This window comes from Pantherophis guttatus, chromosome 14 (genome assembly GCF_059756535.1).
Source record: "Pantherophis guttatus breed Tessera chromosome 14, ASM5975653v1, whole genome shotgun sequence".
Taxonomy (NCBI): Eukaryota; Metazoa; Chordata; class Lepidosauria; order Squamata; family Colubridae; genus Pantherophis; species Pantherophis guttatus.
The window spans coordinates 21,892,744-21,906,180 of NC_142076.1; the positions used below are offsets into that span (position 1 = coordinate 21,892,744).

General features: G+C 47.2%; 1 protein-coding gene across 1 annotated transcript in view; it reads left to right on the forward strand.

Moving 5' to 3' along the window:
- Positions 1-13,437, forward strand: part of MYO15A (myosin XVA) — a 38,384-nt gene that overhangs the window by 16,647 nt on the left and 8,300 nt on the right. The window contains exons 31-48 of the mRNA XM_087878718.1: positions 7-109; positions 1,097-1,158; positions 2,122-2,203; positions 2,952-3,090; positions 3,352-3,460; positions 4,445-4,556; positions 4,827-4,948; positions 5,352-5,411; positions 5,963-6,038; positions 6,865-6,980; positions 7,265-7,383; positions 7,680-7,821; positions 8,010-8,121; positions 10,366-10,571; positions 11,312-11,448; positions 11,891-11,957; positions 12,211-12,283; positions 12,919-12,992. Coding sequence (XP_087734844.1) covers positions 7-109; positions 1,097-1,158; positions 2,122-2,203; positions 2,952-3,090; positions 3,352-3,460; positions 4,445-4,556; positions 4,827-4,948; positions 5,352-5,411; positions 5,963-6,038; positions 6,865-6,980; positions 7,265-7,383; positions 7,680-7,821; positions 8,010-8,121; positions 10,366-10,571; positions 11,312-11,448; positions 11,891-11,957; positions 12,211-12,283; positions 12,919-12,992 — 1,911 coding nt within the window. The remainder of the gene's footprint in view (positions 1-6; positions 110-1,096; positions 1,159-2,121; positions 2,204-2,951; positions 3,091-3,351; positions 3,461-4,444; positions 4,557-4,826; positions 4,949-5,351; positions 5,412-5,962; positions 6,039-6,864; positions 6,981-7,264; positions 7,384-7,679; positions 7,822-8,009; positions 8,122-10,365; positions 10,572-11,311; positions 11,449-11,890; positions 11,958-12,210; positions 12,284-12,918; positions 12,993-13,437) is intronic.

Genomic DNA, 13,437 nt, shown 5'->3' on the forward strand with positions numbered 1-13,437 from the left:
CCTCAGGAACTAGAGAAGCCAGCGGCCATCTCACGAAGGATGAAAGGCGGTGGTCGAGTTGGGCACGGCAACGGTGACAATGTGACTGGCGTGGTCCCTCAGACTTCTGGTGAGTAACAAGCTACGTTGCCTTAGTCTATATATTTGTTGGGGGATGAAAAGTTTTCCCTGCCATCTTTCTGAGTGTGCTAGTCTTCCAAGGGCATTTTATGAATATTTAGAAGTGCAGAAACACAACCGTAACAATAATATCCATGATCAAATTCTATCAGTGCCGGAATAAGACTGTTCTGATCTAGGCTCCCTTAACAAGCAGGAGGCAGGAATTGGTCCTGGGAAAACCTCTTTTATTTACACGACTGTGAATTACGTTCATTCACAGTCATCAAGGTTTGTCCAAACAGTTTTTCAAAAGAATATTTATCAACACAGACATTATCTCGTTTGGCAAGCTGCCACGTAACTTGTTTCCAAACGCAGTACAAGGCAAAACTTGGCACAGAGTCTCTCAGAGTCACAGAACGAACAAATTGTTTCCTGCAAAAGCCCCCTTTCTGTTCCCTCCTCTTTTGTTTTCTACGGGAGGGGCCAATCACCTCCAAGGTGTGGCTTTACTCCTGAGTTGACCCTGCTTTCTGAGTTGTTCTTGTCTTCTGGCAGCTCTGCGCATGCGCACACTGGGAACGGGCTCCAGCTGTTCCTCTGCCTCACTGCTGCCTAGCTCCCTCTCTGCCTCCGACGCAGAGCCCTCGTCCGAGCTTTCCCCAGCCCCCAGGACTGGCCCAATTCCTCCCCAACCTCCCCACTCTTCGACACTGCTGCCAGCTCTGCTGGCCGCCGGCAGGCCACAACAAAGACACAGCAGATCCAAAGTATATTATTAGATTAGAAATGGTTTGTGCAAAGGCAGACAATGACAAAGAAGAAAATTCCAGAGACCAGAGGCCACCTAAGCTGGATCTTATTACAGTTGGTGGTACTGCTCGGGACGAAATCCATTAATTTCTGAACGCCAGGAAGGTGTTCTCTGTTTTTGCAAGCATTCTAGCATTCTTTGGCAAACTCAAAAGGTTGTTTTCATCTTCCCTCTCCGCAGGAAAGAAGGAGGAGGCTGTGTTGACACAGCTGGCTTACGACAAATACCACGAGTCAGTTCTGGTTAGTAAAGGCAGGAACTGTCCAGCTGAACTAGAGGTGCTTTAGAGAAGTGCTGGATAGAGGGACATGTGAATTTCTGAAAATAAATCTATGGACATTCTCAATCATCCAGGTCACGGTTGTTCCAACGGTGCTTTTCCAAAAGGCAACTGGACTTCCTTGGTTTTTTCCCTTGAAAACTTTTCGCTTCTCATTCAAGAAACTTCTTCAGTTCGTGGCTTCTTGGATGAGAAGCAAAACGTTTTCAAGGGGGGGAAAAAATAAAAAAGTCTAGTTGACTTTTGGAAAAAGCAATTTTGGGACTTCGGAAAGGAAGCTTATAGCATCCTGTACAGATTTTATTCTCTCCGGCTTTCCGTGTGAGACACCTCAGTTTCCCAAGTGTATAAGGAGGGGAAGGAAGTCCAGCCATTCTTGCTAACCCTCAAACATCCCATTGCCAATTTGGCCATGGGTGAGGAAGCCAGGAGCTGCTTTGGGGTGGTATCTGGGCACCTGCCAAGGCTGCATCCACAAGCCGATCCCTTCCCCTTTTCCGATGCCTTTATACCCTTCTCAGCTGACCCGAGGCTGGCCGACACTGGATACTCACCTCCCAAGCAGCCTCTGTATCCATTTCACTTGGAGGTTGGCTTCAGCAAGTGCCACAGCCCTGGGCCTTTTCCTGCTGCGTGGAATTGAAAGGACGGGCTTTCAATCCACTGACCTGCCCTGGAGCGATGGCCCAGGTCTGCGGGACGGTGGGTGGAGGGGGAAATAGCTTGGCAGAGGGGTCGTCTTTGGCTCCCCTAGGCTACTCAAGGCAAGTGGGTAGCTGTAGGCAGAGGAGTAGGCAGAAGTTTGGGGAGGGGTCTTGGATTGGAGAAGACAGGCCAAGATCCCTGCAACAGGACCACAAAACTGGGAGAAACATGATTCCCAGTTTGCTAATGAATTTCTCCACCCCACCTCTCCTTTTGGCAGAGGGAAGCTGGGAAAAGGCTGATGGACAGATCTGTGTCACCTTCAGGCATTGCACGGAGGAGAACCAACCTTCAGAATCCAGGTAAGGAAGCACCAGAGAATCTGCCAGGTGCAGAATAAACGGCACAGAAGAAAAGTATGGTTTGAATTCATATCCCCTCTTTGCTTAGGGGTTTATAACATTATTGTGGATTTCATCTTTTGATAGCTGCAGGTTTTATAGTTCTTGTTTTATTCAATTGTTGTACACTGCCAAGTGTCACTTTTTCTGAGGTGGGTGGCTATACATATTAGATAGACACATAAATAGATATTGAGCGCTTAAGTTGAAAGTTCAGACTCATCAGTGGCAGACATGCCATAAACAGAAACCTGATTAACTGCACACGTGCACACAGAGGACGTACAGGCAGGTTCAAAGCGGTTGAGAAGTTGTGGCCCAACTTCTGTGAGATGTAAGAACAAGATCTTTTGCATCAGCCATCAAAGAGTCAACCTGTTTGGCTACAGCATTTTAGCAATAGCAATAGCACTTAGATTTACAGCATTCTCTGGGCAGCATACAGAGTCAACTTCTTGCCCCCAACAATCCGGGTCCTCATTTTACCGACCTTGGAAGGATGGAAGGCTGAGTCAACCTGGAGCCGGTCAGGATCGAACTCCTGGCAGTGGGTAGAGTCAGCCTGCAACACTGCATTCTAACCACTGCGCCACCAGGGTTCTTTTACGGCATCTAGCCATGGTGGTTTGTTAACCTGGGTTGGAGGATTAAAGCTTTCCTTCTTCCAAGAATCCATTTACTCTGGTTTCCCTCCCTCCTCCCTGGGCAGAGTCTGGCTCCACGTCTCAGGCCGGTGGGCTTGTCCGCCACTCCAAGCTGAATTCGGAACACAACCCTGAGCCTACGCAGAACATCCGCAACATCATCAAGCAATACCAGCAACCTTTGCGAGTTTCAGAGCCGGTCAGGTCAGATCGGGTCCTCTGGCAGCCTTTCCTCTCTTCCCCCCCTCCCAAATATTTATTTGAAAAAAAAAGGGGGGGGATTATGCTCTATCTTGATAATGCAAAGCTTCCACGTTTAGAGGCAGCGTCTCTGTAAACGTCAGGGGCTAGGAGATGCTCCCAGATCATCAGTTCTTTTGGGGAGGGGGCTTTGTTGGGAAAGGACACGACTGTTTTTGATCGATTGGATTTGGAAACTTCCGTCTGCCCTGCCTGTCTTTTCAGAAAGGAAGGGGAGAAGGTCTTTGTGAAGAAAATGGATCCCCACGAAGAAGCCTTGATGATCCTGAAGAGACAGATGGCACCCACAGGAGTACCTGTGAAGCCCCTTCAGGTAGGGCCAGATGGCCGGCCTAGCAGACCCACTTCTTGGAACAACTCCCCCCCCCACCAAACCAGTACTGGCTTTCTCATGCCTGGCTCCATGGGCTGCTGGTAGGGAAGTTGAGACCCTCACACCAGCAAAAGTTGTATCAAAAAGCAGAAATAAATGCCGAGAACTTTGAGAGCTGCCAGTGGTCTGTTAACCACAAAATGTGGAGCTGATAGCTGGTCTCTGAGCCTCCTGCTAGTCCAGGGGTCTGCAACCTCCGGCTCTGGAGCTGCATGTGGCTCTTTCATCCCTCTGCTGTGGCTCCCTGTCACTCAAAATATGCGTCACAACCACCAATGTGTGACACCCACCGGCACATGATTTATTGAGCTTTTTGACCCATCTTTTTTTTGGAGTTCAAAATGTTTTCATTGCATGCAGAAAAAAAAAAGTTGTTTTTTCTGTAGCAGTTCATTGATTTCATAAATGCAACACATTATAGTTTTTTTATACATAGCATAAAGGTAAAGAACGATATATGCAGTGCCATCTTCATTTTAGATGTCAAAAAGGTTTTGTGGCTCCCGGTGTTTTCTTTTCTGTGGGAAATGGGTCCAAATGGCTCTTTGAGTGTTTAAGGTTGCCAACACCCGTGCTAGTCCTTCCATTCTGGGCTGCCTCTGCTTGCTCACTGACCGTTCGAACCACTGAAAAAAGAGTGGTAGGAAGGAGAAATTGGAGGGTTTCCTTTGGGCAGCTCTGCCAAGGGATGCCAGAGAGAGAGCAGACAAAGGAGAAATGTCTGTGTAGCAACTGGATCCCCTAGAATGAGGATGGGCACTCGGAAAGCATCTGGGGCAAAGACCCTTGAACCTTAGGATTGGCCACCCTGATCTCAGGTGGTTCTCAGGCAAGGTAAAACAAGAACCAGGTAACCAGGCTGAACATCTGCAAAGGACAATGCTGGGTCCCCTTTGGGTAATGTGTGAAATGGCTTCTTTGCAGGCTGTCCATGAGCCAGCACCGAGAGAGATCATCGCGATGGTGAGGCCAGTGCCTAGTGCCAAGGTGGTTGAACCCCCTACCACGGCCCAGTCTCTGCCTGATGCTTCTTCAGGTGAGCAGTCATCCTCTTCTCTCTGTCGGTTGGATTCCTGGCCTGCAAAAACCAACTTTTTGCATGGTGATGATTCTCCATCTACCACAGCGGCCTCTGGGTTTGTTTGTTTTTTCCCCTCTCGCACTAACTAGGATGATTAGAGTCACGAACTTCAGATATTGTGGTGGCTATGATTGCTTTCCCCAGATAAACTGTACCTTCCTGCCGGGTGGGTACTTTTTCTCTTTAAAAAGATGAGAAAGAACAGTTGAGTTTTCTCCCATCCAGCTCCCCTCTCACGAGAGTTGCCATCGGAAGATGAGACGGTCCAGACAAAACTTTATGGCCGAAGCAGCAAGGAGTTTTATGGGTACCACAACGTCTCCTGGAAGATCTATCTTAGGAAGGAGGTAGGTTTTTAGGGACTCAAGGGAAATATGGTCATGCTTTATAAAAATTAGAGCAGAAGAAAGATTTATTGGTTGCTTCTCAGACTAGAACTCAGGGCAATCAATGAAAGCACCCAACGTACATCTAATCCTGGAACTCATCAGGGCAGAGGAAGAGGAGAAGAGTAAGGAAAGTCTGTAAATGGCTAATAGGCTCTGATAGCTAAATCAGGCCTCCATATTCAGTAGCACTTTATCTTTGAGCAGCGGACAAATATTTTAGAGAAATATTTTAGAGAGCATGCTCTGGCTGCCATGAGTTGCAATCAAGATGCTGGGCTGGATGGAAACTTTGGGTGTAGCCTCCCCGCTCCCCCAAATCACAAGGTCTAGAATCTTCCAGAATCTTCCTCTTTCCTTGCAGGTTTTTTACCCAAAGGAGACTATCAGCAGCCCTCTTCTGCTGGATCTCCTTTTTCGGCAGGTGAGTGACCTCTGGCATGTAAGTTTGCCACTGATGCTCCTCTAAACCATTGGTCAGTTGAGAAGGTGCGTCCCAAGTTACCTTGGACCTCCGATTCCTCCCTGGACGGGTTGTTTAAGGGTGAATTTTTCTCTTTGGTGCGATGCAATGCTATTGAACTCTATTGTTTTTGAGTTAGTTTAATAAACTTTCTATGCCACCCAGACTGCTGAGGTCTGCTGGCAGCTTATAAACAGGTAGAAATTCCCAATTAGATGTTTTCCATAAGCAAAATTGTGTTGACTTCTTACTGTTATCCAAGTTGGGTGGTTTCCCCCCAAATGTTTCATTACCAGTCTAGGTGACCTCATCAAGGCATGGGGATGAGATGGCCAGCAGATTTTACTTCTCATGCATTGATAATAAAAAAAACTGCAGAAAACCATCAAGCTCAGAGAACATTAAGAAAGGAGCTTCTCATGTTCTCTACACTTTAAATCAAATCTATGTTGTGAAGGCCTTTCTGAGGGTCAACCAAAACTTCTTCTCATCTTGTCTGAGTCACTTTGCAGATCTTCAACGATACTCTATCGGACGCCTGCATTCGTCTCACCGAGGAGGAGAAGCAACGCATGAAAACTCTCTTTGGTAACTACCTTTGAGAGGAAGGGAAGGTGGAAGGTCTTCAGATGTTACCATGTTGGGTTAGAAAAGTGTCCAAAAGCTACTAGTGCTGGAGCATCTTTTCCTGCACCTATTCAGTGTCTCTATCAACTAGCAGTTATTGAACAGAGCCATATTGCCGGTGTCATGCTCAGAAACAGTCTCCTTCTGGACACCGGTTGATGGAAGAGAGGGAAATGTAACTTTTAACAGTAACAGAGTCGGAAGGGACCTTGGAGGTCATCTAGTCCAACCCCCTGCTCACACAGGAGACCTGTACTAGGGATTCGAACCACCGAACTGCCGACTTTTCTGATCGACAAGCTCAGTGTCTTAGCCACTTCTTGCTGAGAGTCCTTATTTCCAAAAAGACTAGCCTGGCCATTGGGGGGAAAAGATTCTTCTCTCTGCAAAAAGCTGGATGTACAGTTGTGGTGGAATGTAGTCTGGATTCCCAGCAGGGAGGGGCTGTATTCCAGAGGAACAAGAGACGGCCAAGTTTAGAGAGTTTGTGTGAGAGAAAGAGGGTGAAGACAGCTCTTCCCTCATGGTTCCCTGGGTCTGCTTTAGCCTGGCAAGATTCTGTCTCTAGGTGAAGCACAATAAAGGAAACTACTTAGAAGTCTCTCCAGCCGCATGTCTTTCTGGGACTTTTGGAGACTGACGATGCCTGCTGGTTGAACATTTAGCTTTAATGCTTAGCTTTTCAGCTCACAAACTTTTAAAAGAAGCCAGAATGAGAGAGGAGTTGGGTGCCGGTTTTTCCCTATCAGAAATCTTCCAAGAACACCAGTGTGGTTTCTCCCTGCAGCGGAAAACAAGCTGGACTCCTTCAGTCCGGTAGCCGATGAAAGCGTCAAGAAGGAAATTATCCGTGTGGCCCGAGAGAATTGGGAGGTGTATTTCTCCCGCCTTTTTCCAGCCACGGTAAGAGAATCCCCCTCAGTTCACACAACCCTGAGAGGAACTTAAACCAGGCTGTGGTCCAACCAGTCGAGAGGCCACTTCAGCACATTAATTTTGAATGGTCACTAAACAAATGCTCTTAAGTCATTGTGTTGATATTTTGCACGGTTATATATTTTAACAACGGCTCTCATTTCAGTGGTGGGAACCCAGAATCTTTTTGGAGAGCTCTTCTTTTGGCTTGCTTCTTTCCTGTCCTTGGGTGCTGGTTCCAGCCTTGCTCACTTCCCTCTCTCCCCCTTCAGGGCAGCGTCGGCACCGGAGTGCAAATCCTGGCCGTCTCTGACACGGGGATTAAACTCTTGCGACTGGTCAAAGGAGCCAATCTCCCTGGGGAACAGGTCCGGGTGCTGCGAGGCTACAGGTAAGTAAGGCCAGGACACACCTGTCCAGAAGAGAAGTAATAGAATAACAGAGTTGGGAGGGACTTCAGATGTCTTCTAGGCCAGGGGTCTCCACCCTTGGCAACTTTAAGCCTGGCGGACTTCAACTCCCAGAATTCAACTCCCAGAAGAAAGCTGGCTGGGGAATTCTGGGAGTTGAAGTCCGCCAGGCTTAAATTCGCCAAGGTTGGAAACCCCTGGTTTAGACCAACCCACTGCAATTAGCAATTAACCAAGGGACCCCTTTATCTTCTCCACATCCCCCAACGACTACCAGCTACAGTGAGCTCCTGTTTGTCACCATCCCCTCCAAGAATATGCTGGAGTTCAACCTGGACCATGAGAAGTTGATCCTCTTCTCCCCCAAAGCTGTCCAGGTAAAGGCCTTGATCGACCACTTCATCATGGAGCTCAAGAAGGTAAGACCTTGGGAAGGGGTTGGGAATTTGGTTGGGGGAGGGGGCTGCAAGGAAGAACAGAGGTGGAGGCCAATATCTCACTGCCCTAAATGCATTCCGGGGACTTCTTTGCAGGGATGAATGGACAGCTGGACAGCTTTGCTCGGTCTAGCATTTTGACACTTGTGAGTCTTTTTTCTCTGGTTTAGGACTCACAATATATGGTTGCCATTAAGAACCATATCACAAACGCTGAAAACCTTCTGAGTTTTCACAAGGGAGACATCATTTGCCTGCGATCGATGGAGGGCCTGGAACCAGGTGAGAAACCTAATGGGGGAAGAATTTTAGCAGAAATGTAATGCAGCAGCAACAGGAAGATAACAATGAGTTGGCATGTTTATCCACCTATCCTAGGTCCTTGAGAAGAACTTGACAGATGGACCAAAATGCCCAATCCAATCTAAATATCTGGCTGACTGTGTGACAAACCATAATAATAGCCATTGAATAACACCGGCATTGACAAAATCCCCCATCAGTCAATTGCAAAAGGCAGCTTGACTTGCAACAGCTTACATCCTGCAACAGTACTTTTAGCACCCTTAAACATGCACATCTGCCTATCTCAGGTTCTTGAGAAGGACTCGATAGGTGGACCAAAATGCCAAATCCAGTCTAAACATCTGGCCGACTGTGAGACAAACCATGAAAATAATATCAGCAGCTGCAATAAATATACGCGGGGTAGAGAAAGCATTGCTTTGGTTTAATCTTTGCAGACGTAGGGATTAGCTTAGTTTCCCAAGGTGATCAGCTTCCTTTATGTCTCAAATATTCCCTTTTGCTGAGCGGCGGAAAATCCCTTCGGAGTTGAGCCCAGCCACCCCTTTCTTCCTCAAAAGAGGCACAGGTGTCCGACAGATGCAGGGGAATGCTTGTTGAATTAATCATCATTCAAGATGTTGAGACACGTGTCCTCAGATGCCACCCTGTCCTTGCGTTGATATTCACGGCCCAGATGCTCCAATTCTTCTGACGTTCTGGAATGTCTGATTCGGTCTGTTCTAACCATTGTTTATAAATGTGGCCTCCTGATGAACAAAACAGAGGTTGGCTGCACGGACAACGGAGGGGGTTCTGACGGACGGTTAGCCCATCTCTAAATGTCAGTCTTCAATCTGGGATAACAATTGGAGTCCCCCAAGTAGCAAACAGGCATTCTTTGCTTCTTCTGACTTTGCGTTGGGCCGTCATCCTGACCTTGCTATCTGCAAATGTGATTCTTTCCCAGCACCGCCAGGGTGAGAAGGGAGTTTGCACACCGAGCCGTCTTGAGAGCTAACAGACCATGAAAGGACATTCTAGATTTTCCAATAGGCTATTGACCCAAACACCCTCCAGCAGCTTGGAAGGGGTGATAAATAAATGAATTCCAAGGGAGCCTGTGAAGGCAAAGCATAAAGAATTAATGCCATTTCCCTCTGATGCATAAAAGGAGGCTTGAACCCTAGAGAGGGAGGTGAAATGAAACTTTGCTGCAAAAGGAATCAATCAGGGAAGATCGTGAAAAGAAATTGAAAACATTTTTTGGGGGGAATAATCTTAATAACAGCCCATACATACAGACGCCGGGGAAAGCCATTAGGAAAAGGGCAATTTATGCAGCAAAATAGTAAATGGGAAAGACAAAAGAGAAGATGCAAAAGATTTTAATGGAAATAGAGATGAAAGAGGGAGACTTAATGAGATCTCCAGGAAGGGAAATATGTTTTACAGCAGATTAAACTTTTGGAACGCCGGCTGTCTGTGTTCATGATAAGAGAAAATGGAAATAAAAATGACTTTTGCAAAAAGAAGGAATGCAAAATGAAGCATCATCACTGCCAATGCAAAAGGGGAGGGATTGAGATTGAAATTAAAGTTAAAATTGAAATTGAAATTGGATTGTGATTGTTGGCCACTCTGCATGGAAGCGTTCTTGGGGTCCTTCTGATGCCCCTCTGTGCTTCTCCCACCTACAGACCACTATTATGGCTGCGTGGTGAGGAAGAAAATGATTCTCCTGGAAGGGGTCAGAAAAGGCACCCTGGATTTTGGTGGGTGGCTTTGGCATGGCGTGGTGTGGAGTGGAGTGCAACACTGCTCTCTTCCAGATTCCTCTTCTTCAACATCTTCCACCTTTCAATTGCATGCTGGTGTTTGATTTTTTTTTTCCCCCTTGAGCAAACTCAATCCTTGGTTGGAGATGTTTAGAACTTCCTTGGTCCAAATAGACCTAATCAACAATGACCTGAGCAGGAATGGGCAAATATGGCCCCTTTATGACCTGAGAACTTCAACTCCCAAAATTCCTGAGCCAGGAATTCTGGAGTTGAAGTCCACAGGTCTTAAAAGTTGCCAAGGTTGGACATCCCTGTCCTAGAGGAAAGGGGGATCTAGGAAACTGATTGGGCAGACCTCTCTGAAACCCACTCCTCTTCCTTGGGGGAAGGTGGTTGGAAGACCCTCAAGAGGGAAAGATCTCTTGACGAGTGTCCTGGGGATCTCTTATTCCTGGGATAGGCTGGAAGTTTGGTGCCATCTACGGGAAGTCGGGGCTGTTCCCCTCCAGCTGCGTCCAACCAGTGGCAGCCCCAGATTTCACACAGCTGCCCACGGAGAAGAAGGAGGATCCCAACAGCAAGCAGGCCAAGGTAGCTGGTCCAGCCTCGGTGGCCGTGGCTGTGGCATCAGCAGCTGTGGCTCAGGAGCTGGACAGGAAGGTTGAGGCAAGTCGGTTGTGGAGGTGTGAATGTCCTTGTGTGGCAGGAGGTGGGATTCAAGGGAAGGAGGCAGGAGCAGGCATATGGGTCCTGTTGTTCCTTGGCTGAACATGGTTGGTTTATGAGAACAGCATGTCCTGAGACAGGACTATCCAAGTCCTGGAACAGGTTGCTTTTGTCCAAATGCCTTGCAGGTCAAAACAGTGATGAGTGGTTGATTTGGTTATGGTTATTGTTTTCACCTGGAGCCATGGTGGCGCAGTGGTTAGAATGCAGCATTGCAGGGGAATTCTGTCCACTGCCAGCAATTCGATCCTGACTGGCTCAAGGTTGACTCAGCCTTCCATCCTTCCAAGGTTGGTTAAATGAGGACCCAGATTGTTGGGGGCAAGAGGCTGACTCTGTAAACCGCTTAGAGTGGGCTGTAAAAGCATTATGAAGCAGCATATAAGTCTAAGGGTATGGCTATGGCTATCTGCAAAGTTTTGGAGAAAAAGAAATGGTGACCTCATGGCCGGGGATAAAAAATATGGACCTCTTTCATTGAGTCAAAGAGGGATCCCCGACTTAACTAGCGGTCTCATCTCTGCAGTCATTATAAGTGTGGGAGATTTCACCCAACACTCCCAAAGAACTGATTTCTGGAGTTGGCACAGCACCGTTGTATTCGTTGCCTCTTTGAAGATTGGCAGAGAAGCTCCCTTGGAAACCGATATGGGTCTCTTTCGCTCTCTTTACCCTGACAGGTTTTCCCAATGGGCGAGGAATATTTGGAGAGCTGGGAAGAATTTAAAAGCCGCCCCGAGATCAGACCCCAAGGAGGCCCTTTCACCATGCTGGAGTTTGCCAGGAAGTATTTCCGAGAAGGGCAGAAGGCAAAGACGTGAGTGATGGCAGAGAAGGGAACGTCTGGCAGAAATAGTAGCTGAATGAAAGGATGAAAGAAGCAGGCAGAAAGGGAGAGAATGAAGCAATTCCAGGAAGCCACCATCTCCCACGTTATCTTGGAATACCCCACATTTATGAAACCCCTGATAGTGTTTGGGGGGGTCATGGGAGGTGCCAGAGGAAAGCCAAGAGAGGGAGGGGGCGAAGCAGACAAGGTGAGAGATAGAGAGGATCTTTCATAACCAAAAATGAGTTTTGATCCCAACAGCATACCAAGAAATCAAATATCTAAAATGTTCACCAGGGCTAGAGAAAAGGGATTTTTATTTATTTCTGGTCAAGTTTTTGAAGATGGGCATCCTACAGTTGGAATCCTCCCTGCCCCCCAACACATACGGCATTCCTACTTTAATGTTTTATTGACTTTATGATTTCAGGGACAAGCAGAAATCAAAGAAGGGCGTCGAATCTAACACCGTGGCGGATATTCTGAAATACACCAAGGTAACCATGATGATTTCCTTCAGAGGCACACAGATTCCTTGGTCCCCTGGCTTTACATTCTCACTTCTGCAACCGAACAAGCATTCTGTGCACAGCAGAGCCGTGATTTGGGTAGTTCCCTCTTCAAGCCAAGTCTTGGACATACCCACCAGAGCGTGCCAAATATCTTCCCCACTGCTTCCTCCGCGTGTTGAGTGTGAATCCCACACCAAACTGATCACCTCACTTGTTTTCCCCCTTCCTGGCTTTCCAGTCTCCCATTCAGGAGTCACTCATTGGATTCACCAACAGCAGCTTGAACAAAATAGCAGCAGAATCCTTCCAGGGTGAGTCCTTCTCTTGCACCAAGGTGCCTGCCTCTCCTAGGAAGACATTGGCCTCCTGTGCCCTGAGTTCAGACTGACGGAAGCTCTCATCGGAGAAGAGTTTTGAGGCTACAGTTTTGTGGTCGTTGTGTTTCAGGAAACATCTACTGTTTCTTTTTCTCTCGCCGGCTGCCCAAAGTCAGCTCTACAAGCTTGGCAACCAAGACTGGTTGGCTTATGATAGCGGCATGAGCTTTCCAAACTTTGGAAGAGGTTGCTTCCATCCCAATGCTCTGCATGTCAAAATAGCAATGAGTGATTTAAGCTCTCAGCAGTCTTGGAAAAGTTGTCTTCCATCTCTTCTCCAGCACTTCATCCAGGCTTGGAGAAGTCAGCCAACAATCTACGGCTGTTTGCTGTTGAGTCGATTTCTGGTGTAAATTAGGAAAATGATCTCATTCTGTAATTATTGCAAAGCTTCGCAAACTAACTAAGTGCTCAGCCATTAATGCTAAGCATGCCGAATGATGGGCAAACAACAATGAGTTGGTTCACTCATGCCAAGTCAAAACAAGAAGCTAGATTATGATGACATCTTAACCTAACAAAGATAATCCCAATTGAAAAAGGTGTGTGTTTTTTTGTGTCCCCCCCAGCTGTGATGAAGTTCATGGGTGACCTCCCACTCAAAGGACAATCTGAGCTGGATGTGGTCTATGCTTTGTTGAAGGTAATCTTCTTTGCAGTGTTGGCTTGTATCAAACCTTGTGGAGCAGAAGATGGACGTGTTCCAGGTTTTGGCAGTGTGCTTTTTTTTAGTTGAGGGGGTGCAGTTGAAAGGTGAAGGTACTTTAAGTTAAGTGAAGACTAGCTGTAAATCTTCAGAGTTTTCTGAAATCCAGTGTTTTGCTGGGAAATTTCTGCAGTTTTGTGCTTTGGGGAGTTTAGGATCCTGCAAAAATAGGAGGTAGGGAGCTCATTGCCAACAAGAATGGTCTGCCCCTTCGGTAGAGGAGGTTTTTTGGATTCTATGTGGTCTCAGGGGGGGGGGGGGCGCTAACTGGCCAAGCCTTTCCAGGTGAGAAGATCTTTGGGAGAATCAGTGGCTGACCAATTATGAGAGAGAGGAGCGGGGAATAGACTCTTTCCTCCCATGCTCTCTTCCTGCTTCTTCT